The sequence below is a fragment of the Malassezia japonica genome, chromosome 1 (assembly GCF_029542785.1).
Source record: "Malassezia japonica chromosome 1, complete sequence".
Lineage (NCBI taxonomy): Eukaryota > Fungi > Basidiomycota > Malasseziomycetes > Malasseziales > Malasseziaceae > Malassezia > Malassezia japonica.
This window is the reverse complement of record NC_083370.1, coordinates 524,220-547,962: the sequence shown is the minus strand read 5'-3', so window position 1 is coordinate 547,962 and position 23,743 is coordinate 524,220. Positions and strand designations below refer to the sequence as shown.

The following is a 23,743-nucleotide window of genomic DNA, read 5'->3' as shown; positions in this document are numbered from 1 at the left end:
GGAGGTATCGGCCGAAGCGCGCCTTGCGGAGCGTGTCTTGCAGCGCGATGGTGCGCTGTGTGACGTTTGAGATCCGATGGCACGACACGCTGCCCATCTACTCGTGTGACTTTCAGTCGATTGCGCCTGTGCGCCTTGCGAAAGTGCTGGACCATAATCTCGGCCAAGGTAGGTAGTTATTTCTGACGCAGCCGCTGGACTGCCGCCCGGACACGACTTGGCTGGCGACGGGAGCGAGGCGCAGAACGAGCACCAAGCGCCGATTCTCGCTGGTGGCCAGAGCTGGCGGCTAGCTACGGCCGGTGGCGATAATAATGTCCGCGTACGTCGCTTTCCTGACGCAGATTTGGACGATCCATCCGAATATCCCCTCGCCCGCGGCCCTTGCCGCGGCCGGCGCGTCGGGCACGCCGGTGCATCCCCCCCGGGCGGAGTACGCGGCGACGCTCTCGCGGCATACTGGTGTCGTGAACGTCGTGCGCTTCTCGCCGGCTGGCGACGTGCTTGCGTCGGCGGGCGACGACGGCACCGTCCTGTTCTGGGTGCGCAGCGACCAAATGCGCCCGTCGTTTGGCGAGAGCCAGTTTGGCGCCGATGGCGAGGCGCTGTACGAGAAGGAGTCGTGGCGCGTGCGGATCATGACGCGTGCCACGTCGCAGGAGCTGTATGATATGGCATGGAGCCCCGACGGGGAATCGGTCCTTGTCGGCGGCACCGACTTTGCGGCGCGCATCATCAACGCGGCCGACGGGACCGTCACGCGCGAGATTTCCGAGCACCAGCACTATGTGCAAGGCGTGGCATGGGACCCCCTGAACCAGTTCCTCGCGACGCAGAGCAGCGACCGCGCGGTGCACCTCTACAACCTCGTGCGAGGACACAATGACACGATCCGCGACGTGCAGATCGCGAGCCGGCACGCCAAGGTCGATGTCGCGAGCAGCGACAAGGACGAGCGTGCGTCAGAGAGCGACGCGAAGCCGTCGACACGCGAAAGCACGCCGATGCCAGCGCCGTCGCCGGCGCCGACCGATTCGACGCACGCGCAGTCGCTCGGCGCGCCGCCGACGCCGTCGCGCTCGCCGTCGGCCGCCTCGGGGCGGTCCGCATCGCCCGCGCCCTTGCCGTCGATCCGTGCGCCGCCGTCGCCCCGCGAGCGTATGCTGGGCGCGCCGACCGCGCCGGGCGCGTCGGCGCTGAAGCTGTATGGCGACGACCGCTACAGCAGTTTCTTCCGCCGCCTCGCCTTTTCGCCGGACGGCGCGCTGCTTGCGACGCCCACCGGGCAGTACGCGCCGCCGAGCGCGAGCGAGCAGCGTGCGGGGCAATCGAGCGCCGTGTACTTGTACGGCCGCGGGAACTTTGCACGCTCGCACGCGCCGATCGCCGCGCTGCCCGGGCACAAGTCGGTGACGCTTGTCGTGCGCTTTTCGCCGATCCTGTACCGCCTGCGGCACCGCGCCGAGGCCGCGCCGCCGATGCCCGACGTGCCGCTCGAGCCCGGGCATGTGCGCGAAGCGAGCCTTGCGACGGCGGCGGCGACGAGCGCGTTTTCGCTGCCGTACCGCATGGTCTATGCCATTGCAACGCAAGAGAGTGTGTGGGTCTATGACACACAGCAGGCTGCGCCGCTGTGCTGCTTTAGCAACCTGCACTATGCGTCCTTTACGGACCTGTCGTGGTCCCCCGACGGCCAGCTGCTGATGATGTCGTCCTCCGACGGGTACTGCTCCGTGGCCGTCTTTGACTACAACGAGCTGGGCCGGCCATACAACTACACGCTGCAGCCATCGCTGCGCCGCGCCCCGCGTGCCGAGGCGTCGATACCCCAAGAAGCAGAGCACGCTGGCCACGCCGCGAGCCACGCCGCGAGCGCGCCGGCGCCGCAGGCTGCACAGCCGGCAGCGCAGCCTTCCGCCGAACCCAGCCACGCACCCCCCACCGAGCTCGAGGCCAAGAAGAAAAAGCGCCGCGTCGCGCTTACCTTTGAAGGCCCCCTCCAGTCGTAGCCCGTAGCATCACGTGCTTGCGCACTGACCGCAACATGGGGGACCGCGAAGCATGTAGGTCGTGTGGCTGACGCAGTGCTGGAAATGGGATTTGAGCAGGACCGCGTCGACTGGGCGCTCCAGGAGACCAAGTCTTCTGGGATGCAGGCCGCGCTCGACCACCTCGAGGCGCACCAGGACGAGCCGATGCCGGAAAACTGGCGCGAAGCGAGCGAGGCGCCGGCCTCGGAGGCGCCCAAGGTACGCCACGCATCTCACCCAGTCCATCCGCTGCCGCGAGTGCGACAAGGTGTTCCGCGACATGGACCTCGCGATGTACCATGCGGACAAGTCGGGCCACGACGACTTTGAAGAGAGCACCGAGGAGATCCAGCCGCTGACCGAGGAGGAGAAGCAGCAGCGCCTCGCCGAGCGTACGTCACCGTGCTCACCCAGTGCGCCACAAGCTGCAGGAGAAGCGCGCAGCGAACGCGTCAAAGGACGCCGACGAGCGCCGCGCCAACGAGCAGATCCGCCGCAAGGCCGGCCAGGACGCCGGCGCCGCGCGCGAGGAGCTCGAGCGCAAGGGTACGTCGCCCGACTCACACAGAGCGCATCAAGGAGGCGGAGCGCAAGCGCCGCGAAAAGGCCGATGACATTGCCGCCAAGGCGCGCGTCAAGGCCCAGATCGAGGAGGACAAGCGCGCGCGCGCAGAAAAGGCGGCGCGCGAAAAGGCGCTGCGCGAGGGCACGCCGCTCCCCGGCGCGGCGCCCCAGGGCGCGCCCGCGCCGCCGCCCACCGCGTCCGTGCCCCGCGCGAATGCGGGCACGGAGGCGCGTCTCCGCGTCCGTGCGCCGGGCGGCCAGTGGATGGGCACGCTGCCCGCCGACGCGACGCTCGCCGACCTCGAAAAGGCGGTGCTTGCGGATGGCAAGGGCGGCGATGCGTCCGCGCTGCAGTTTTCGTCGACCTTTCCCCGGCGCACCTTTGGCGCGGCCGAGCGCCAAGAGACGCTCAAGGCGCTGGGGCTCGTGCCGAACGCGGCCCTGGATGCGAGTAGTGCGTAGTGCTATCTAGTGCTGCAGTGCGACCCAGAACGGGAGGGGCACTACGCCGACCATCGCGACGACGCGCGCGAGACGCGCGAGACGCGACGGGGCGTACGCCTCGACTGGCCGCCGGCGTCGGTCGCGCCCGATGCGCTCCATCGGAATCGACTCGTGGCTCGGGAGGAGCTGCGCGCTATGCGCGGGGTGCATGCTCCGGTGCAGGCCCAGCACGAGCGTGAGCAGGAAAAGAGGGACGTAGAGGTAGAGCCACAGCGCCACCTGGTCGGGCAGCAGGCACGGGGTATACTCCATCGACGGCACGGTGTTGGTCGACGACAGCTGCAGCCATGCGTAGCCCGGGCGGCGCACGCCCTCGAGCATCGAGATCGACTTGACCGTGAGCTCCGGGACGTCGATCACGCTAAAGCCGGGCACGCTGCCGTGCGTCGCGGTGCGGAAGCGCCACGAGTGGTGCACCGCCTCGCAGTGGTCGTGGTCGTCGCCGGAAAAGAGCAGCGCGGGCTGCACGGCGCCAAGCACGTACTCGGACACCTCGGGCTGCACCAGGTTCTGGTACGTGCGCTGCAGGTCGCCGCCTTGCAGGATATCGCCGCCGGGCACGGGGGCGCGGTGCGACTCGCGGCGCACGCCGTGCGTCGCCGTGCGCCACGGCACGTCGCACGAGTGCTCGTCGCGGCCCCGAGAGAGGGGGACGTGCGAAAAAAGGATGCGTGGGGGGAGCTGCGTGTGGTTCTTGGCCTCCTCGTCCAACAAATCGATCATGTGTGTGGTGTGCGGCGCGCGTGCTTTGGCCGCCGCAAAGCGCGTGCCGCCCGCGTCAAACGGCTCGGAAAGGAGCGGTTGCATGCTCACGAGGTCGAGCGCATTGACGAGCACCAGCTCGTGCGTCGTCGTTGCGCCGTCGACCGACACCGGAATGCGCGCATTCCACGAGGGGGTGGTCGTGTTGGCGAGGCGGAAGGCGTCGTCGACGTGCGGTGCGTACATATCGGCGAACCACGCGGCGGCCTCTTTGTTCGCAGCCGTATGCAGCCCGGTCTCTGCGTCCGGGAGGCCGATGTCGTGGTTGCCGGGCACGACCAGTGCGGGGATGGACGGCGCAGTGCGCCTGCCGAGCGCTCCACCGCCCTGCACGATGTGCGTCCCGGAAAAGATGGTATGCCACCGCACCTGGAGCGCCGCCCATCTTTCCTTGGACGTGTACCACCGTCCGCGGTCAGACATGTCGCCGAGCATCACGACCACGTCGGCGGCCGGCGGCGCTGCCGTGAGCGAGGCGCCGAGGCCGCTCCCCTGCAATGCGCGCCACACCTTGCGAAGATACTGGTCCGAAAAGAAACGCGCAGCTTCCCAAAAGATCCACAGCGCGTCCTCGTACGTGCCGCGCCCCACGACCTGCGGATCGGACACGATGAGCACGTTCAGCGCCGCGCCCATCTCTGGCGCGGGGATGCGACAGCGGCCGGCTGCACGCCCAAACGCAAGGCGCTCAGCGTACAGGATGAGTATGCACCATACTATGCGAAGGGCCTGCACACCCTTGGGCGCTACGATCCATTCGTGCACGTCGCGCCGGAGCGGCCGCCAGCGGAGCATGGCAACCAACCTCCACTGCGCACGGCCTACAGCACGAGCTCCACGCCGAGCATCACATGATCCGAGCTGCAGACGCCCTTGCGCGGCACGCCCGGCTGCAACGTGTCCTCGGGGTGCAGGCGCAGGAGCGCCGTGATCGGCGGGTAGTCGTTGCGTGTGTTGCGCATCGGTGCAAGGAGGATATAGTCTGTGTGAGAAAATAGACGTACCGAGCGTGAGGTGAAAGAGCGACGAGTACATCGTCCACATCGGCTCGGCGCTCTGCAGCTGGCGGGGGTCGGTCGGCACCGGCATTTTCTCGATATCGTAGCGTTCCGAGCGCGTGCCGCGTCGCTGCGTGAGAGGGGGTACGTACCGAAAAGAATGTCTTGGACTCGTCCGTGACGAGCCGGGGGTGCGCGGCGGCGTATACGCTCTGCATCGCCCCGACGCCGTCCGCGGCGGGCAGCTCGTACATGCGCAGAATCTGCTCGAGGGTCAGCAGCTCGCTCTTGGCCGGCGGGCGGTAGCGGCCCAGGACGCGGTCCTCGTCGCCGGCCTCTGTTACAGTCACCGCATAGTTGGCGCTGCGCATGCCACGCACCTCGTCAACGGACGTGTGCACGATGCGCGACTCGCCCAAGGCCTGCGCGAGCTCGTCGACGTACGTGCGCCCCTGGCCGGTGAGCAGCGTGTACGTCGGCGAGTGCGGCTGGTCGTTCAGGTCGCCCGCGAGGATCGCCGGCCACGACGCAACGTCCGCGTGCTCGGGGTCGCTGCGGAACGCCTCGAGCTCCTGCATGAGGATCGCCGCCTGGCGCACGCGCTCGTACGCGTACTTGGGATGCCAGAACAGGTGCGTCGTCGCGACAATCACGCCACCGTCGCCTTCGGCAAACGGCAGCGCGACGATGCAGGCAATGTTGCGCGTCAGGCGCGAGACGGCCGTCGCAGAGTGCGGCGCACCCTCCGCGCCGACCGCCGAGTCCGGTGCAAAGTACACGTCCGCCTGCGGCACGCCACGCTCGTCGAGCGGCGCGCCCCGCGCGCGTGCCGCAATCTCGAGCGGGCGTGCGTCGTCGTAGTACACGACGCGCTTGTACACAGGGTACGTAAACGACGGTCGGTCGCCGCTGCAGCGCCATGCAATCATCAGGCCGTGCAGCTTGTTATCGTAGCCGCGCTCGTAGTGGTACGCGTAGCCGGCCTTGCCGAGGGTATCGGCATGTTCCTTGATGCAGTCGACTTCCTGGAAGCACCCAATGTCCCAGTCGTACGCGCGCAGCTCCGCGGCCAGGCCGGGGAAGCGGTCCTTGTTCTTGAGGCAGTCGCTGCCCGGAAAGAGCTCGCGGCGGACGAGGCACTGTGCCAGCATATTCCAGCTCACGACACGTACGCGGCGCCCGCCGTCCGGCGCATCGCGCACCGGCACCCACTCGCGCTTCCGAATCAGATGGTCTGCCGGCGGAACAGGCGTGCCCGCCGCGCCTGCCTGCGCTTTTTTCGCCGCGCGCGCCGCGCGCTTCTGGGCAATCGCGTCGGCGTCCATGCTGTTCTCCACCTCCACCACGGCGGATGGGCAAGTCGACCAAGGACCAGCGCGACCACTTTTACCGCCAAGGCAAGCAGGAGGGCTACCGCGCGCGGTCCGCGTACAAGCTTTTGCAGCTCGATGAGCATTATGGGCTGTTTGGCCAAGAGTCGCGCTCGCTCGCGAGCCGAATGGCGCAGAAAAGGCATCAAGACGACGCGCTCGCCGACGCGCTCGGCGGCGCGCTCAGCGACAAGGTGCGTGCGGCGCTCCCACCGCGCCAGGATGCGCCGGGCTACGTGATCGACCTGTGTGCGGCGCCAGGCTCGTGGAGCCAGGTGCTGAGCCGCCTGCTCGGCGCGAGCGGCGCATGCATCGTCGCCGTCGACCTGCAGGCCATGGCGCCGCTCGAGCACGTTACGCAAGTCGTCGGCGACATTACGACCGAGGCCACGGCACAGGCTGTAGAGCGTGCATTCTGCGAGGCACAGCGTGATACCCCGTCGGTGCGGCGCGCCGACTTGATTGTGTGCGACGGCGCGCCGGACGTGACGGGCATCCAGACGCTCGACGAGTACGTCCAGTCGCAGCTGCTCATGGCGGCGTTCTCGATGGCGCTGCGCATGCTGCGGCCGGGCGGAACGTTTCTCGCAAAGGTGTTTGTGCAGCCGCAGAGCGCGTCGGCGCGCCTGCTCCTTGCGCAGCTCCGCCGCTCGTTCCAGCACGTGGAACTCGCCAAGCCGAGCAGCAGCCGCGCGTCGAGCGCAGAGCACTTTGTCGTGTGCCTCGGCCACGTCCAGCACGACACATCGCTCGAGGCGGCGCAGCAGGCGTTCCTAGGCGACCTACAGGGGTATAGTTAAGTACGGGGGAGGAGCGTCGCAAAGGTCAAGTAGCTCGTGTGGCCGCGCATCTGGGGAAAGGGGCGCGAGTACACGTTGGTCGGCGTGAGCGGACGTAGCTCGAGGCGCTGGCGGAAGCCAGCGCTGTACAGCATCTCGGCAGGAGGCTCGGCGGGGCCGTCGTCTGCCGGCTGCGTACGGCGCTTGGTGGCCGGCTCGTCGCCGTCGTCGGCCTTGCGCTTGGCCGGCTCGTCCGAGGGCGTTTCGGCAGAGTCGGCGGGCTCGGTGTGCATCGATACGTCGGCAAGGCCGTGCGTCTCGGTCTCGGGCTGGGCGCTGCCATCGGTTTCCTTCGCCTCGGTTTCCGTGGCCTCGTCGTCGACCTCGACCTCGCCACTCCCATCGCCTCCCTCTCGCTCTTCCTTGCTCTCCTTCTTCTTTGCAGCCTCCCTCTTTTCACGCTCCATGCGCGAGTTGGCCATCTGCATCTCGCGGCGGCCTTCACGGCGGCGCTCATTGTCGCGGATCCGGTCGACGACGTCCTTGATCGGCTCGAGCGGCGCAACATTGGTCAGCGATTCGTGCGTCCGGATAAGACTCTCGTACGTCGACACGTCGCTGAACCCGTGCTCGGACAGCGCCGCGACCGTACGCAGCACCTGCTCAATACACGGCGAGAAGCAGCAGATGCGCGTCACGACATCCGCGCGCAGCGACTCTTTGGCAAACGGCACGGCCTCCCACGGCGCCGGGAGGTCGAGGAACGCGGCGTCGGCCGCGCTCGTCAGCCCAAAGCCGTCTTTGCACACGTTGCGGTGCTCGAGCACGACCGTCTTGTCGAGGCCGTGCTCGGAAAACTCGGCGCGCGCTTTCTCGACGCGCTCCGCGTGGAACTCGAACGAGTACACACGGCCGTCGTACGCCCCCGGCGCATAGCCAGGCGATGCGTTCGCGCCGTTCCACGTCGCCGGCAGCTGCCCCACGCCATCGCCAGCCGGCGGGCCCCGCGCGACGGTGCGTGCGAGCGTATGCGTAAACGAGCCCGAGCCGGTGCCCGACTCGATCACCGTCGCGCCCGGCGAGAGGTTGAGCTTCATCACGATAAAGGCCATGTCCGGCGCATACAGGATCTGCGTACGGTGGGGCAGCGAGATCGTCCACAGCTCCGGCGTAGGCTTCAGCAGGTACACAAACCCTTTGCGGTTGCGCGAATGCAGCTTGCAGCCGTACGGCTGCCCGACCATGTCATCGTGCAGAAACGTCCCGTAGAGGTTCACGAGCTGCTGCCCGGCCTCGACACAGACCGGTGTCGGGGTGCGGTCGCGCGACTATGTGAGAAGAAACACGTACGGCAAACACAATCACCCAGTCGCCCGGCTGGATGCAGCGGCGCAGCGTCGCCATGGCAGAAAAGTGGAGGCTAGGAAAGAAACTATACGTTGCCTTCGTCGTCGGACGCGAGCATGTGCGCGTATTCGTCGGCGCTGGCAAAGGCGGGAAGTGCGCGGCGCTTGCGGCGCTGCTCGGCGCGCTTGCGATTCTTGCTCGCGGGCGCCGCCTCGTCTTCGTCCTCGGCCGCGCGCTTGGTGCCGGCGGCGGGCTCTTTCTCCTCCTCCTCCTCCTCCTCCTCCTCGTCCTCGTCGTCAAAGTTGGTGAAGGGCACGAGGTCGTCGTCGTCCTCGAGGAACATTCCGGGCTCGTCGTCCTCGTCGCCATCATCCTCGATGCGCCCGCCGTCGTCGTCCTCGTCGTCCTCGTCCTCGTCGTCCTCGTCCTCGTCGTCGCCAAGCTGCTCGAGCAGCTCGTCGTCGTCGTCGTCGTCCTCTTCCTCGTCGACGTCCTCGGTCGGAAGCGAGTCCTTCATCGCCTTCCAGATCTCCTTCTCCTGCTCATCGTCGGTGCTGAGCTCGGCGTCGTCCGCCTCGTCCGCGCCCTCCTTGTCGAGCACGGTATCGACCTCCTCGTCGGCACTTGGCTTGGGCTTGTCCTGGCCGGCGCGCTTCTGCTTCGCCTGGAAGAACTGCAGGAAGAACTGCTGGTCGACCGGCACATTCTCCGGGCGCTGCGACCAGAACGCGGCCGAGTTGACATAGTCGAGCGGGACGTGGCTGCGGCGCACCAGCACCTCGTTGTCCATGTCGCCGCTGAGAGCCGGCTGCATGATGCTCGAGCCCTTCACGGCCGACATCTTCTTGGGGTTGCGGAAGACGAAGCGGTCGAGGAAGTGCATGAGCGTGTTCAGCGTGAGGTCTGCATTCGACGTGACCTTGACGCCGTCGAGGAGCTGCTTGGCATTCAGGCTGACGGACGGGTGGAAGTGGTGCAGGAGCGGCAAGATGTCCCACAGCGCCGTGTCGCCCGCGTGCGCAAAGCGAGGATCGCGCTTGCGTCCGTCGTACAGCGAGCGTTGCGTGGGCTGCGCGGCCGTTTCGCCGTCCTCGTCGGCATCCGCAAAGTGCTCCACGCCGTCTTCTTCCGGGTCGGTGAGCATCGAGCGCAGGCCCGGCACGGCGGTAAAGAGCTCGCTGAGGAGCACGAGCGCGCCGCAGATAAACGGCGGGTCCTGCACACAGAGGATCTGGCAGATGCGCTTCACAAACGCCTTGACGCGCTCCGGATCGAGATCCGCCTTGAGCGACTTGTACACAAGGTTCAGGTACATGGCCTGCTTGCTCGTCGTCGCGAGGCGGCTGTCGAGCAGCGAGTCGTACAGCGTCCGGTAGTAGCGGTCGGCAATGTGTGGCGAAAAGTTGGGCGCACTCGCGTCTTTTGCGGCACCGATCGCGACCTGGAAGATGAGCTGCAGCGCCTGGATCGCAATGTTGAACGAGTGCGTGTGCGTGATGCGGAAGAGCGTGTCGAGGTGCTTGTCGAGCGCCGCCGCCTCCATCGAGGTAAAGGGAAAGACGCGGCGGATACCAGTGAGGATCGCCGCCAGCAGGCGCGAGTCGACATCGGCCGCGGCCTTGTTGACCAGGTCGCGGTTCGCTGCGCCCTTTTGCTGGTCGCGCCAGCGCTTCTTGTCGCGCGGCTCCTCCTTGGACTTGTCCTCCTTCTCCTCCCTCTCCTCCTGCGCGAGGCACACGTCAAACAGCTGGAAATAGACGGTAAAGACCTCGTTTGCGATCGCCGCGTCCTGCGTCGTAAAGAGCGTCTGGTTCAACGTGAGCACGCCATAGTACGTCGCGTGCTGGTTGCCCTTGCCGGTCTCTCCTGCATGGTTCACGACCTGGGAGCGCAGCACCGTTTCGCTGACCTCGCGCAGGACAATGCCTTTCATCGCAGGGTGCGCGTGCAGCAGCTCCATCAGGTGCGTGCTCGCCTTGGACGCGACGCTCCGGTCGGGATCACCGAGCTTGTTGGTGAGCAGGCGGAGCAGGTTGTGCTCCTGCTCGGCCTTGTCGCGCAGCAAAACAAAGACCTGCGTCACGGCCTGCTTGCGCATAAAGAGCAGCGTGTCGTGCGACTGGCGCTCAAGCAGCTGCACAAACGCAAAGTAGGTCTTTTTGAGCATGTCTTCAAACGCCCACAGGCAGGTGCAGACGCGCAGCGCCTGCGACGTGCCGCTGGCGTACGCAGCCGCAGCCGCGGGGAGGAGGGGCTGGTCGCGGAAGTAGTTCAGCTTGCCGGGGCCGAGTCCGCCGCCGCTCGCGAGCCAGTCGGCGAGCGCACGCGTCGCGCGGCCGGCCTCCTCGCGGCTCGGCTTGCCGGCCATCGTCATGAGCGTGTCGAGGGCCTTGAGGTTGTGCACGGGGCTGCTCTGCAGCAGCAGCGTCACCGCAGAGATGCGGTCAGACAGCGTACTCGCTTTGCTCGAGGTGAGCAGCGTGCGCGCAAACTGCAGGTCGGAGAGCGTGAGCGCACCGAGCGTAATGTTCTTGCCGCCCTCGCCATTGGCAAGGCGCGCGTACGTCGCATTCTCCTCGTCGAGCGTCTGCTGCCCGAGCGCATGGAGCGCAGCGACAGTCGCATCCTGCACCGTCTTTGGGATCTTGTTCGGGGGCACATCGAGGGGCGACAGGGGGATCGCCGGCCAGTCGGGCTGCGGCTCGATGAGGAGCTTGAGCGAGCCAGCCTCGACAACACGCGGCGTCTCGCCGTCAAAGAGCATGTGCTTGCCGGCCGGGCGCGCAGGAGCGTCCTGTGCCTTTTGGGAGTCGTGCGCCTTTTCCCGCGGCTTTTGCTGCTTTTGCGCTTTGGGCTGCTCCTTGGGCTGCTCTTTGGGCTGCTGCTTGGGCTGCTCCTTCGCCTTGTGCTCCTTGGCCTTGTTCTCCTTGGCCTTGTTCTCCTTCACCTGCTCCTTCGCCTGCTCCTTCGCCGGCACCTTGGCCTTGGCCTGCTCCTTTACCTGCTCCTTCCCTCCTTTGGTATCCTTGGGCAGGTTCTTGCCCTGCTCCTGCCTAGGCTTCTCCTTCCCAGGCAGAGCCATGTTCTCCTGCTGCATAAACGCAGCGAGTTCCGACGAAAGCTGGGCGTCCTGCGTCAGTCACTACACGTACACTCAGTTTCGGCCCGCTGCCGCCCTTGCTCTGCATGAGCGCCACGTCGTCCTTGTTCCCGCCAAGCGCCTGGACCTCGCGCAGGAGTACATCGTCTGCTACGTTGTGCTCGTCATCATCCGACGCATCCCGCTGCGCCGGCGGCGCCTTGCGCGCGCCTTTGCCTTTGGGCCGAAAGTCGCGCCCCATTTCGTCGGCAGAAAAAAAATGGGAGGCTTGTGCGCCAAAATTTTGGATTGCCACGCGCGCCGCGGCCGAGCTACAATACAGACTAGCAAAACTTCCACTTGTTGTTACAGTTGACGCAGGTCACAAAGGTCGTCCTGGGGTTAGTGGATTGACGTACATAGGCTCATCGGCGCTCCGTGTCTGCATCTGGTAGTAACGCGTCTTGCGCTGCTTGCACTTTCCGCACTGGAACGCGTCGGTCTCGGCCTCCTGGGCCTCGGCGCCCTTGGCGTTGTGCAGGTTCTGCTGCTGGAGCTTTTCGCGCTCGGCCTTGCGCGCGCTGGATGCCATGTCCTGGGGTGAGCGAGAGAACGTACCTCGGACTTCATCACGACGAGTTCGTCGGCAGAGATCGAGCCGTCGAGCACCTGCTCGCGCAGCTCGGGGTTGTTTTTGTCCTTCAGGTTGAGGCTCAGGCTGCGGACCTTTGCGCGGTAGTCTCCGTTGACGTTGCCCTGGCCGATCGTGTCGAGGGTCGACTGCTCGATGCGCAGCGCGCAGCCGTACACGTTTTGCGCGTCCGCGTCCGGGGCGAGCTCGAGGCTCGCGTAGAGCAGCTTCAGGCACGCGTTGCGCGTCTTGTCGTTCAGCACCTCAAAGTCGATGTTGACCGGCTTCGCGGGTGCCGGCTTCGTCTCGGACGGCGGGGGCGCGGGCGTCTCCTCCTTCTTGGGCTTCTCCTTGGTAGTCGATTCGCGGCGCTGCTTTTCCACCTGCATCTTCCACATCTTGACCAGCTCCTTGGAGAGGTCCGCGACGCGCGCGTCCGTGTGCGTGCGCAGCTTGCCGACCGCGACACCGATCTTGGTCGCCTGGGTGAGTGAGGGGGAAACGTACGCGGATGATCTCTTCGGTTGGTTCGACGACCTGCTTCAGCTGCTTCAGCAGCGACAGGACATCCTCGGTCTGCCCGTCGGCAGCCGCCTTGGACAGCTGCTTACTGAGCTTTTTCGTCTGCTCGACACACGACGCCATGGCAGGAAAAGAGCGATAACAGATCGGGGAATTATGTAGGCTATGCAGCGGGGGTCGTCGACGGGAGCCACTGGACGTGGCAGCGGTTGTACATGGGCCACGGCGGGACACACACCTGCGTTAATAGGGCGACGTACGAGCAGGCTCAGGGCAAAGAACGCGCCAAAGGTATACATGGTCAGCGCAAGGTTATCGCACGCGTAGCCCACGATAAACGCAAGGATCTGGGTGAGCGCGTCCACGTACTGCGCCGGAAATCAGCAGCCGCTGGTTGATCTTCTCCGCGAGGAGCTGCCCTTGATAGTCCTGTGTGAGAGACGCACGACGTACAATCGCCCCGTACTTGTTCAAGGCGTCCATGGTGAGATGGATGGGAAGTATGGCCTCCACGCTTCGCTTCGTGTTCCTTCTCGATGGGCGAGGAAGCAGCGCGGCTGGTCGTCCCCTCGCGCCGCAAGGAGCGGTACATTGCGGTGACATGTCCGTACACGGACTGCAAGGCATCTGTCGAGTACCTGCCGCCGACTGCCGAGGCGGTCGCGGCGATGCCGAGCACGCTCACGACGTTCTCGGTGACGTGTGTCGCGTGCCAGCGCAACTTTGACCCCCCTGGCGCGCCCAAGATCCTGCGCGAAGTGCGTGCTGAGATCAAGGGCGACGGCGGCAAGCGCGACGTGGCGAAGCGCCGCATCGGCACGGACGAGCGCCCGCTCGACATGACCTAGTACGTCGCTGCCCCCTAACCCAGCTATGATATCCTGAATATTCCGGCGACGGCCACGACCGAGGACGTAAAGAAGGCGTATCGCAAGCTGGCGATCAAGCTGCACCCGGACAAGAACCCCAACGACCCCGAAGGCGAGGAAAAGTTTAAAGCGCTCGCGGCGGCCTACCAGGTGCTGTCCGACCCCGAACTGCGCCACAAGTACAACGAGTTTGGCCCCGCGACGCCGGGCCTCCCGTCGGAGGACGGGATCATTGATCCGGAAGAGGTCTTTGGCGGCCTCTTTGGTGGCGAGCGCTTCCAGGACATTGTACGTGTGAAAGCTCACCCAGATCGGTACGATTAGCATCGGCCGCGAGATGAAAGAGGCGCTGCAGCAAGACTCGGAGGAGCTCGAGAAGCAGGCAGAGGGCGAGGAGCCCGTCAAGAAAGACGAGGAGCTCACTGCCGAGCAAAAAGCCGCGAAAGAGGCCGAAGAGGAGCGCAAGCAGAAGGAAAAGGACGCGCAGCGCGAAGAGCGCGTCGTGGCGCTCGTCGAGAAGCTCACGCGCAAGCTCAGCATCTACTCGGAGAGCGTCGCGACGGCCGGCGACGACACGCAGGCCGACGAGGTGCGCCAAGGCTTCCGCGAGATTGTGCGCCTCGAGGCCGAGGAGCTCAAAACGGAGAACTACGGCGTAGAGCTCCTGCATGCGGTCGGCTTTATCTACGCGGCCAAGTCGCGGCACTACCTCGCGGCGACTGGCATGTTTGGCAGCATCGGCGGTATGTTCCACGCCGCCAGCTCGTCCTTCCACACGGTGCGCGAGACGGTATCGACGGTACGCGCGGCGCTCGAGCTAAAGAGCGTCTTTGAGGAGCTCGCCAAGGCCGAGCAGGACGGCATCACGGAGGAGCGCAAGAAACAGCTCGAGGACCAGGCAGCAGAGAAGGGCATGCGCGCGCTCTTCAAGGGCGCCAAGCTCGAGGTGGAAAGCGTCATCCGCGAGGTGTCCGAGCGTGTGCTGTACGATGGAAGCGTCTCGAAGCAGACGCAGCGCCTGCGTGCCGAGGCGCTCGGCATCGTCGGCGAGGTGTATATGAACGTCAAGGCGGATCCTACCGAGGACAAGTAGCTACAGTCGGATACTGCCGATAGCCTGCGACACACCGTCATAGACACAGGTATTGTCGAGTGGGATGTACTGCACCGTGAGCACCTTGATCGTCTCCTGCGCCACAATCCCGGCAAGGAACGCGGCGGTGGACGAAAGGTCGGTTTGGGCGCCGCGCACCCTGTGTGAGTCGAGCGACGTACATTTCGCGGCATGCGTCCGCCAGCTTTTCCACGTCGTCCTTTGACAGCTCCAAATGGACGTCGGCGGCGTACTGCATCGCCTCGCGGAGGAGCGCCGCATTGTCTTCGTCAAGCTGCGCGTCCGGCGCCTGGCCGGGGTAGCGGCCGTGCTTTGTATAGAACGTGTCTGCGCCAAAGAATGCGACGAGGTACTGCACCGTGACGGGATTCACGGGGTCCGCAAAGGCCAGCGCTGCGTGAGCGGAAGAACATACCCATCGCGCCCACGTCCGGATCGGCCCGCTGCTGCTCGAGGCGGCGGCCGCGCACGAGGCGCAGGTGCGCGGCGTGCTTGACAAACGTGCGCACCTGGTCGTCGTCGAGGCCGACCTCGCTGCGGTCCACGCCCGCCTGGCGCAGCACGCCGTCGAGGTGGCGCTGGAACGTGTCCAGGTCGCGGCGCGCCTTTGCGACATAGATGTGCTGCAGCGCGACGTACGTCGCAGACGTCGCCTTCATGTCCGGCAGTGCGCCCGAGAGCGGCAGGCACTGCGCCTCGTCGACAAACTTACGGAGCGCGGCGACCAGCAGCCAGAACAGTGGCGTCTTGGCCGAGATTTCCCTTGCCTGCACGTCGCCCAGGACACCCGCGACGTTCGGCGGGACGGCCGGCGACTGCAGGGGGCGCCATACGTGCTGCGCCAGCGCCGCGTGCGCCTCGTCGTAGTTTTCGCTATCGCTTTCCGGCCGGCGCTTGCGCAGAAACGCGAGGAATTCGGCGCGCGACGAAGAGGCAGGGAGCGTGCCGTGCTGCGTTAGAACGGGACCTACCTCTTCCTTCCAGTCGTGCAGCGCACGCAGCAGCAGGACGACGTACGGAATGTGGCTGCGCTGCATCGAGTCGGTCGTGTCCATGTCGAACGACGCCGCGTACGCGCTCAGCTCGTCAAACGGGCGCGTGAGGCGCAGATCGACCAGCGACTCGGGGTGCGTCTCGACGACTGGGTGAGCAGTGTGACGTACTGCCGAGCTCGCGCACGCTCACCTGAAACAGGCCCTGGAAGCCCGAGGTGTGTGCGCACAGCACCGGGATCGCGGGCGTGTGCTCCCAGCCCAGCGCGGCGACGCGCTCCTGCACTTCGCGCGGTTGGCGCACACACAAGATCAGGGAAAACTGCGTAAAAAAGTCGGGATCCGCGTCGAGGACCGCCGCGGGTGACTGGGTGAGTCCGGGCGACATACCTCGACGCGCGCCGCGTGCGACACGCTCGGGTTCAGCTCAGCGACGAGCCGCGCAAGCTCGTCCGCATACGGCTTGCCGACGCTCGCCTCTTCGAGGAAAAAGTTGGTCCCGATATCGTCCTTCTGCACGGTTGCTCCGTCGAGGACGGTGAAGCCACCGAGGCCCGGCAGCACGAGGTTCTTGAGGATCTGCCCCGCAAGGCCCGAGGCGCCGACGACCAGCACGCGTGCGTGCTCGAGCGCCGCCTGCCCCGACTTGTTCCACAGCCGCAGCTGGCGGTCGTACCGCTGCGTCTGCCGGTCCGGCCGCGATGTCGCCATGCCTGTCCGTGCGGAGTGCTGACTCAGCCTTTTTTGGCTTCTTTCAGCATGGCGGCGCGCTTGTCGGTGGACGCGCTGCGTGCGGAGCTTGCCAATAGCTCGGCAGATGCGTCGGCCGCCGCGCTGAACAAGCTGCGAGGCGCGCTGCGTCTGCACGCTGCCGATCTCGGCGAGTACGCCGCGGCGCACGTCGCGGTGACCGACGAGCGCCTGCACCTTGCGCGGCAGCTGTGTGAAGCGCAGCCGCCGCTCGTGCCCCTGATCTTGGATGCGTGGGAGGTCGCGGAGCAGCGGACGCTGCCGACGCTGCGCCCGGTGCCGATGCAGGTCCTCGCGCAGATCCTCGACTTGCTCTCGGTGCACCAGCCGTACCACGCGCTCGGCGAAAAAATCATCGAAGAGCTCCTGGCGCCGACCAATGCGTGGCTCGGGCGCATGCACGGCTACATTGCCGCGGCGACGCAGGCGCGGCGCGAGAAACGCGAGGGCAGCAGCGACACGATCGCGGCGCTCGTCGCCCTCAAGCTGCTCACCGCCATGGCGGCGTTTGCGCGTGGAAAGCTCGCACAGAGCGTCTGGGAGCGCTTTCACTGGAGCGCAGACGTCCACGCTCGGCTCCTGTCGATGCGCCGCCGCGCACGCGCGGGGGCGCTCGTGTCGCTGCACGACGCAGACATCCGCACGCAGTACCTCTTGTTCCTCGGCGCGATGCTTGCCCAGCCCTTTCACGCCTCGCTCAAGACCGCGCTGCTGGACCTCGGCGGGGAGGGGCTGCCCGTCGTGTTCAAAGGGATGTACAACGACCCTGCCGAGGTCGTGCAGTACGTCCTGCTAATCCTGCACGAAGAGCTCTTCAAGGACACGGCCGTGCCGCGCGGCGCCAAGGCGCGGCTCATGAGCGAGCACGCGTGCGCGTCGCTCCTGCGCCTCTATACCCGCGAGCAGGACACGATCGGCGAAAACACGTCGGTCGCGGACCTCGTGCACCACTTCTTCCTGAGCATCGCGACGCACCCCGGCTTTGGCATCTGCTACCAGGACCGCGGCTGGTACCCCAAGCTCGAGGAAGAGCAGGGCGGGCCCGTCGTGTACAACAAGGTGCTCGCGCACCTCGTCAAACAGCTCGCACCGGTCGACGACCTGCGCCAGCAAGAGCTCGCGCTGCGCATCCTCGCCGCGTGCCCGGAGCTCGTCGCTGGCTACCTCCAGTCGGCGCAGCGTACACTCACGCTCGAGCCCAAGGCGGAGAGCGCGTGGCTCGGCAGCATGGCGTTTGTCGGGCGCGTGCTCGCGCTGCCTGTGCCGCTCGCCACGCCGAATGCCACGCCGCCGCCCATGGCCACGGTCCTGGCGAATACCGCGCCAGAGATGCTGCTCCGCGCACTGGGCCGCGGCCTGCGCCACGCCGACGCGCTCGTGCAGTACTTTGCGTGCCTTGTCATTGCACGCGCCTTGCAGCGCGTCGAGCACGTCGAGCGCGCCGCGCGCCGCACGTCGCTGCACTTTGACGAGCCGCACGACGGCGCATGGACCGAGGCGCGGCGCACGCTCGAGCTGGCGTGGCGCAAGCGCTTCCCGTCCGTCGACGCAGTGGCCCAGCTCGTGGCCGAGACGGGCAGCATGCGCCAGGAGGCCGCGCTTCGCGTGCTCGCATTGTACCACACCGCGCTGCCGAGCATGACCTTTGATACGCGCTACGACGCGGGCAAGCTGCTCAGCAGCGCATTCCTCGAGACCACCGCCAAAGGGCCGCTGCACCTCGAGCGCCTGTGCCAGCTGCACGCGCTCCAGATCGTCTCGCGCACTACAGAGGCCGCGTACGACTTTGCGGCCAAGGCGCAGAGCGCGTGGCCGGGCTGCGCGCTGCGCTCCAACCTGCACTTTCTCCTCGCGCTGTACTCGCAGACAGACGGCGCGGTGCGCCGCCGCGCAGCGGCACTGCTGCACAGCCAGCTCGGCGGCAGCGCGCTCTTTGCGCACGACCCCGCAGAGCTGCATGCGTGGCTCGCGGCGCTGCCGAGGAACGACGCAGCGGTCCCGAGTGTGCTCAACTTTTGGGACGAGTGCATGCAGCGCTGCCTCAAGACGCCGTACCGCTACGCCGAGCGCGCGCGCGCCCTCGTCGCACAGACGCTGCCGAATGCGCCAGAAGAGGCGTGCCCCAGCCCATTGCTCATGGTGCTCATGGAGCAGGCCGCGATCCGCCTCGAAAAGGGGCTATTTGGCACGCACGGCGGCGCAGACGCCAACGCAAGCGAGCCGATCGTGCAGTACATTGTGCGCCTCGTGGTGCGCCTCGTCGCCGAGCGCAAGCCGTACGCCGCGCTCGCGGCGCTCCTGAGCGAGCTGCGTGGCGGCGACGCGCCGACGGCCAAGGCGCTTGCCGCAGGCACGGCGTTGCTGCATGCTGCAGCCGTTGCGCCGTCGACGTCTGCCGCGGCGCCGGCCGCCGACGATGCGTGGGCGCTCGATCCCACGACACAGAACCTCTGGGCAGCCAAGCACGCGCACGGCGCGCTGGCCGTGCTGCACAGCCGCTGGGCGGACTATGCTGCGCTCCCTGGCGCCGTCGGCAGCGACTGGCGCATGTTTTGGGCCGTGCTGCTGCAGCGTCTTGAAAATGCCGATGCACCCGCCGTCGAGACGACGCTCGATGCACTCGATCAGTGGGCCGCGACGTACGAACTGTCGCCTTTTGATCTGCGCATCTACCTAGTCGAGCACCCCGTCGTCGCTGCGCTGCTCGAGCAGCGCACCGCCGCGTCGGCCGCGCTGCGTGTGCGTCTCGTCGAGCTCGTGTCCCGCATGGCCGCCGGCCGCGCGTCGTACGCGCCGTGCCTGGCGCCGCTCGTGGAGAACGTCGTCGCGCACCTCGCCGAGGACACGAGCGACGTGCGTCTCTTGCACAGCGCGCGTGCGCTGGCGGGCGCCGCGCATCCCGCGGCGCACACAGCGCTCGTGCGCACGCTCCTCGAGGCGCTGCGCACGCCGGGCGACGCACGCTCGGCGCAGCTTGCGTGCCTCGCGGCGTACGCAAAAGAACCCAACGCCGAGTCGCACGCGCTCTTGCAGCGGGCGCTGCCGACGCTCGTCGAGCTGCTGGACGATGCGGCGGGCGTGCGGCTGCTGCACCGCGTCCTGTGCTCTGCGCTGCCCGCGGGCCTCGACGGCGCCGCGCCGCCCACCTCCGGCTCGATGCAGGCGCTGCGTGCACTGCAAGAGCACCGCATTCCGTTTGAGCCGATCGTGCGTATGGCCTCGGACGCAGACGCGGTGCTTATGCGCTGTGTCTATGCCGTCCCCAGCGGCTTCCGCGACGTGCAAGCAGCGTGGGGCAGCACCGCAGATGCCGTGCGCCGATACCCCTGCACGACGCTCGCCGTGCTCGAGCTGACGCACGCGGCGCGCGAACCCGTGCCCGCTGCGCTCGTCGACGCGCTCCTTGCGACGGCTGCCGAAGTCGTCGGGCCGCACGCCGTCGCACGGTGCCTCGCGATGGCGCTGCTGCCGCGCTCTGCGCACGACGCGCTCGCCGCGAAGCTCATGCCGGTGCTCGCCCTGACGCCCGAGCTCGTGTGGCTCGTTGCGGAGCTGGGCATGCCTGCGCTCCAGGATGCGCTGACGGCCGTGGCGCTCCGCCAGGTGGTGCACCAGTACGCCGACGAGGCGAGCGACGGCCTGCGTACGCGCCGCGCAGTGCGGGCCTTTACTGCGCTCGTGCTACGCACGCAGCGGGCCGATGCGGCGCTCGCCGACCCGGTGCTCGAGGCGGTGGTCGCGTACCGTGCTGGGGACCTGGACGGCGTGCGCCTTGCGCTTGCGCTCGTGCGCACCGTGCCGCTGCGTGCGGCGAGCGCTGCGCGTGCGCTCAACGGCCTCGTCACGCGCACCGAGCTCTTGAGCTCGGTGCGTGCGCCGGCCGATGCCGCGGCCGCTGCGCTGCGTTCAGCGCTCGTCTCGCTGCTGGTTGCCCTGGCGCGCCAGGCGCCGGATGCGGTGCAGGCGCCGACGACGCTCGCGCGCCTCCTCTACCTGTACACGGGTACGCTGAGCGCCAGCGACCGTGCGCTCTTTTCGCTGTTCCAGGCGCACGAGCGCCAAACCGGGCAGTCGCTGTTGGATGTGCTCGGCGCGTGGAGCGCGGACCAGGCGCTGGTGCCGTCGTCGCTCCAGCGCGACACGCTCCTCGCTGCGCTGCTGTCGCTCGACGCGCAGCGCACGCACGCCGCCTGTGTCCAGTTCCCCCGGCGTGCCAAGGCGGCGGCGGGCGATGCGAGCGCCTACGATCCCTGGCTCGTGCTGAACCTGGTCGGGGGTGCGATGCTCGAGCGCGAGGCGGGCGAGAGCCACTTGACCGGCCTCGAGTGGCTCGCGGTGCTGCGCACCGGCGCGATCGGCGTCGTGGTGTGTGCGCTCTCTGCACACCGTGCGCCGCTGCGCCTCTTTGCGCTTGGCCTGCTGGGCAAGGTGTATGCGAGCATCGGCCAAGCGACGTTCCGCGAGCGCGACCTCGTCCTCCTGATCCTCGACCGCGTGCGCGACGTGATTCCGCCGCCGCCGCCGACGTCAATCACCGGGCGCTACGAAGAGGTGCCGTGGCTGCCGACGATGGCGACGCTCTTTGTCGCGCACTGCCTGCGTGCGGTCGCCGCGCCGCAGCTCACGCTCTTTCCCGTCTTTTGCCGCTTCCTGCTGCAGCGCCCGAAGCTCGACGTGGCGGACGTGCCGCTCCTCTATAATCTGCTGCACTCGTCGTCCGACCAGCTGCACCACGAGCGCAGCTGGCTCCTGCGCTTCCTCGACGACGCGCTCGCGGCTCACGCGCGCCTCGCCGACTCGAGCGCGCCGGAAGCGCGGCGGCGCACGCGTGCCGACTGGCGCGTCTTCCAGCGCCGCCACGTCTGGGACCTGCTCCTAAGCCTGTACGACGCGCTGTCCGACGGCGCCCTCGCGCACGCCCAGGCGAATACGCACGCCGAGGCACGCGACCAGGCGCGCCTCGAGTCGATCTTTGCGTGCGCCGCGCGCATTCCATACCTCGGCGCGACGCTCGTCACGCGCCGCGGCTTTCTGCAGTGGATTGCGATGCGCGTCGCGAGCGAGCGTGCGACGCGCACCCCCGAGCGGTCCGCGTACTGGCTGCAGCTCATGTCGGACGTCGTCGGGGTGCACCTCGATGCGCCGCTGCGCGTCGCGCACATGGAGAGCATGGACCGCCTGCTGGACGGCGCGCTCCCCGTGCAGATCCTCGGCACGGTCGACGACGCGCTGTGTGACGATGCGGCTCCCGCGCAGACGGCGCTGCGCCTCGTGCATGCGGTGCTCGAGTACGCGAGCCTGCGCACGTCGGCGTACACGACCGCCGAGGGCCGCCTCGCCGCGCGCCTCGTGGGCCGGCTGCGTGCGTATGCAACGGACGCCACGCTCTCTGCCGCGCTGCTCTCTGCCGCACTGTACGCTGCGCCGCTCGGCGCGCCGCTTGCGCTGCCGCTCGACCTGGCGCGGCACCCCCGTAGCTACGCCCCCCGCCGCTGGGCGCTCGCCGCCTGGGTCGGGCCGTGCGCCTCACGTGGATAGTGCTCCACCTTTTCACCATGCGTAGCGAAGGGCGAGGGAGTGTGCCCGAGCGCCTGCTTGCGCTGCCCCGTGAGCGTGCGGGGTGTGAGCACCTCGCATCTCAGACGCCGGACGAGATGCGGCGTGTGCTGCGGCGGTATGCCGGTGCGCTGCGGTACGGGCGCTACATACAAGAAGGCAAGATCCGGCCGCAGGATGCGACCGACGAGGAGGACGAGAAGAGCGTGAAGCGCACACGGCTCGAGTACCCTACGTGTGCCGTGTGCCATATGGACCTGCGGCGGCCGTATGTGTGCCTGAGCTGCACGTATTTTGCGTGCTTCTTCCGCGACCCCGTGACGGACGCCGGCGCGCAAAAAGCGGATGCCGTCGACGGCGCCGAGGTCGGCACGTCGCACATCGGCCTGCACCTCGCAGAGGAGGGGCACGCGTTTGGTACGTTGCGCGACTTATGCAGCTTGCGATATGGTGCATGGCACGCTGTTCTGCTCCGCGTGTGACGACGTCGTGTACGACGCGCGTTTCGACCATGTGCGCCGCGCCGAGCAAGGGCGCTCGGCGGTGCACCGCGCCGGTGAGCATGCGCTGGATACGCTGCTCGAAAAAGACGCGTTTGCGGACGAGGCGCGCCTCGCGTCCTTTTGTCGGAGTAGGTACCTTGGCTAATGCAGCGCCACGCGGACTGCGGAATATGGGTGCGACGTGCTTTCTGAACGTGATCCTGCAGTCGTTCCTGCACAACCCGCTGCTGCGCAACTACTTCCTCTCAGACCGCCACAATGCACAGCTGTGCGCCGTCGGGAAAGACTGCCTTGCGTGCGAGATGGACAAGCTCTACGCCGAGTTTTACTCGCGCTCGGACAACAAAGGGCCGTACGGGCCGACCTCGTTCCTGTACGCCATCTGGGTCGACAGCTCCTCCAGCGAGCTGTCGCAGACCGGGCAGCACGACGCACACGAGATGTTTATCAGCGCCTTGAACGGCATCCACGGCGCCCTGACGCAGCACGCCCACGAGCGCGGCCAGCTGCCGCCGTTTCCGCTCGACGGCGCCGAGGCGAACGCGCAGCTTTACGAGCGTGCGGACCGCGCAGCAGACAGCAAAGGCAACCTCGACCACGGCGCGGGCTGTCCATGTGTGATCCACCGCACCTTTTGCGGCGTGCTGCAGAGCTCGGTGACGTGCCTGCGGTGCAGCAAGGTGACGCATACACGCGAGCCCTTCCTCGACTTGAGCCTCGACGTGCGCTCGGACGACGCGCGCGACCGCATTGTGGACGACAGCCTCGCGCCACAAAAGAAAAAGAAGCTCTCCAAAACGGAAAAAGACAAGAAGGCGCGTGCGTCGCTGGCGGGCACGCCCGAGGTGCAGCCACAGAGCCTGAATGCATGCCTCGCGAGGTACTGCTCGCCCGAGCAGCTCGGCGAGGCGTCGTACCGCTGCAGCGAGTGCCAAAACAGTGCCAAGGCGGTGAAGCAGATGGGGCTGCTGCAGCTGCCGCCGGTCCTCTGCATCCAGCTCAAGCGGTACGAGCACACGGTCGGCGCGGCCAAGGTCGACACCCGCGTGCAGTTTCCGTTGGTCGTCGATGTGCGCGACTGCTGCGTCGAGGCACACGACGACGACACAAGCGAGGAGCCCAAGGACCCAACGATGTTCCTCTACGACCTCTTTACCGTGGTCGTCCACGAGGGCACGCTCACCTCGGGGCACTATACCAACTTTTCGCGCTGGAAGCAGCAGTGGTACCGCTTTGACGACGACAAGGTGACGCGCGCGACGCTCGCGCAAGTGCTCGGCTGCAAGGCCTACCAGCTCTTTTACGTGCGGCGCAGCCTGCACAACCACGCGAGCCACGGGATTCACTCATAGACAAAAATGCACTCGGACGCT

The 23,743-nt window shown here is 67.1% G+C and overlaps 12 protein-coding genes across 12 annotated transcripts; 5 read left to right on the top strand and 7 right to left on the bottom strand.

The window, feature by feature from the left end:
* Nucleotides 1–47: 47 nt before the first annotated feature.
* Nucleotides 48–2,009, top strand: CAC2 (Chromatin assembly factor 1 subunit; the record flags this gene model as incomplete). The annotated part of the gene is made up of 3 exons (XM_060264295.1): nucleotides 48–168; nucleotides 192–322; nucleotides 345–2,009. 3 exons carry the CDS (start codon nucleotides 48–50, stop codon nucleotides 2,007–2,009), a joined length of 1,917 nt encoding a protein of 638 aa, XP_060120278.1.
* A 35-nt stretch (nucleotides 2,010–2,044) lies between these two features.
* Nucleotides 2,045–3,056, top strand: MJAP1_000324 (uncharacterized protein; the record flags this gene model as incomplete). The annotated part of the gene is made up of 5 exons (XM_060264294.1): nucleotides 2,045–2,063; nucleotides 2,086–2,249; nucleotides 2,272–2,422; nucleotides 2,445–2,576; nucleotides 2,599–3,056. 5 exons carry the CDS (start codon nucleotides 2,045–2,047, stop codon nucleotides 3,054–3,056), a joined length of 924 nt encoding a protein of 307 aa, XP_060120277.1.
* Nucleotides 3,057–3,062: 6 nt separating this feature from the next.
* Nucleotides 3,063–4,655, bottom strand: MJAP1_000323 (uncharacterized protein; the record flags this gene model as incomplete). The annotated part of the gene is made up of 2 exons (XM_060264293.1): nucleotides 3,063–4,525; nucleotides 4,598–4,655. 2 exons carry the CDS (start codon nucleotides 4,653–4,655, stop codon nucleotides 3,063–3,065), a joined length of 1,521 nt encoding a protein of 506 aa, XP_060120276.1.
* Nucleotides 4,656–4,681: 26 nt separating this feature from the next.
* On the bottom strand, nucleotides 4,682–6,183 carry MJAP1_000322 (uncharacterized protein; the record flags this gene model as incomplete). Its single annotated transcript, XM_060264292.1, has 3 exons — nucleotides 4,682–4,842; nucleotides 4,865–4,988; nucleotides 5,011–6,183. The coding sequence occupies 3 exons, from the start codon at nucleotides 6,181–6,183 to the stop codon at nucleotides 4,682–4,684; spliced, it is 1,458 nt and encodes a 485-aa protein (XP_060120275.1).
* A 26-nt stretch (nucleotides 6,184–6,209) lies between these two features.
* TRM7 (tRNA (cytidine(32)/guanosine(34)-2'-O)-methyltransferase) lies at nucleotides 6,210–7,028 on the top strand (the record flags this gene model as incomplete). Its single annotated transcript, XM_060264291.1, has 1 exon — nucleotides 6,210–7,028. The coding sequence occupies one exon, from the start codon at nucleotides 6,210–6,212 to the stop codon at nucleotides 7,026–7,028; it is 819 nt and encodes a 272-aa protein (XP_060120274.1).
* A 25-nt stretch (nucleotides 7,029–7,053) lies between these two features.
* On the bottom strand, nucleotides 7,054–8,411 carry TRM61 (guanidinoacetate N-methyltransferase; the record flags this gene model as incomplete). The annotated part of the gene is made up of 3 exons (XM_060264290.1): nucleotides 7,054–7,078; nucleotides 7,101–8,335; nucleotides 8,358–8,411. 3 exons carry the CDS (start codon nucleotides 8,409–8,411, stop codon nucleotides 7,054–7,056), a joined length of 1,314 nt encoding a protein of 437 aa, XP_060120273.1.
* A 28-nt stretch (nucleotides 8,412–8,439) lies between these two features.
* MAK21 (RNA-binding ribosome biosynthesis protein mak21) lies at nucleotides 8,440–11,695 on the bottom strand (the record flags this gene model as incomplete). Its single annotated transcript, XM_060264289.1, has 2 exons — nucleotides 8,440–11,484; nucleotides 11,507–11,695. 2 exons carry the CDS (start codon nucleotides 11,693–11,695, stop codon nucleotides 8,440–8,442), a joined length of 3,234 nt encoding a protein of 1,077 aa, XP_060120272.1.
* Nucleotides 11,696–11,777: 82 nt separating this feature from the next.
* tfs1 (transcription elongation factor TFIIS) lies at nucleotides 11,778–12,709 on the bottom strand (the record flags this gene model as incomplete). The annotated part of the gene is made up of 4 exons (XM_060264288.1): nucleotides 11,778–11,829; nucleotides 11,853–12,028; nucleotides 12,052–12,546; nucleotides 12,572–12,709. The coding sequence occupies 4 exons, from the start codon at nucleotides 12,707–12,709 to the stop codon at nucleotides 11,778–11,780; spliced, it is 861 nt and encodes a 286-aa protein (XP_060120271.1).
* A 40-nt stretch (nucleotides 12,710–12,749) lies between these two features.
* Nucleotides 12,750–13,069, bottom strand: MJAP1_000317 (uncharacterized protein; the record flags this gene model as incomplete). Its single annotated transcript, XM_060264287.1, has 4 exons — nucleotides 12,750–12,824; nucleotides 12,847–12,933; nucleotides 12,956–13,015; nucleotides 13,040–13,069. 4 exons carry the CDS (start codon nucleotides 13,067–13,069, stop codon nucleotides 12,750–12,752), a joined length of 252 nt encoding a protein of 83 aa, XP_060120270.1.
* A 53-nt stretch (nucleotides 13,070–13,122) lies between these two features.
* On the top strand, nucleotides 13,123–14,548 carry MJAP1_000316 (uncharacterized protein; the record flags this gene model as incomplete). The annotated part of the gene is made up of 3 exons (XM_060264286.1): nucleotides 13,123–13,383; nucleotides 13,498–13,743; nucleotides 13,766–14,548. 3 exons carry the CDS (start codon nucleotides 13,123–13,125, stop codon nucleotides 14,546–14,548), a joined length of 1,290 nt encoding a protein of 429 aa, XP_060120269.1.
* Nucleotides 14,549–16,272, bottom strand: MJAP1_000315 (uncharacterized protein; the record flags this gene model as incomplete). The annotated part of the gene is made up of 6 exons (XM_060264285.1): nucleotides 14,549–14,708; nucleotides 14,731–14,962; nucleotides 14,985–15,519; nucleotides 15,541–15,710; nucleotides 15,733–15,928; nucleotides 15,952–16,272. The coding sequence occupies 6 exons, from the start codon at nucleotides 16,270–16,272 to the stop codon at nucleotides 14,549–14,551; spliced, it is 1,614 nt and encodes a 537-aa protein (XP_060120268.1).
* A 48-nt stretch (nucleotides 16,273–16,320) lies between these two features.
* Nucleotides 16,321–23,722, top strand: MJAP1_000314 (ubiquitinyl hydrolase 1; the record flags this gene model as incomplete). The annotated part of the gene is made up of 4 exons (XM_060264284.1): nucleotides 16,321–21,784; nucleotides 21,886–22,284; nucleotides 22,307–22,498; nucleotides 22,521–23,722. 4 exons carry the CDS (start codon nucleotides 16,321–16,323, stop codon nucleotides 23,720–23,722), a joined length of 7,257 nt encoding a protein of 2,418 aa, XP_060120267.1.
* Nucleotides 23,723–23,743: the final 21 nt, after the last annotated feature.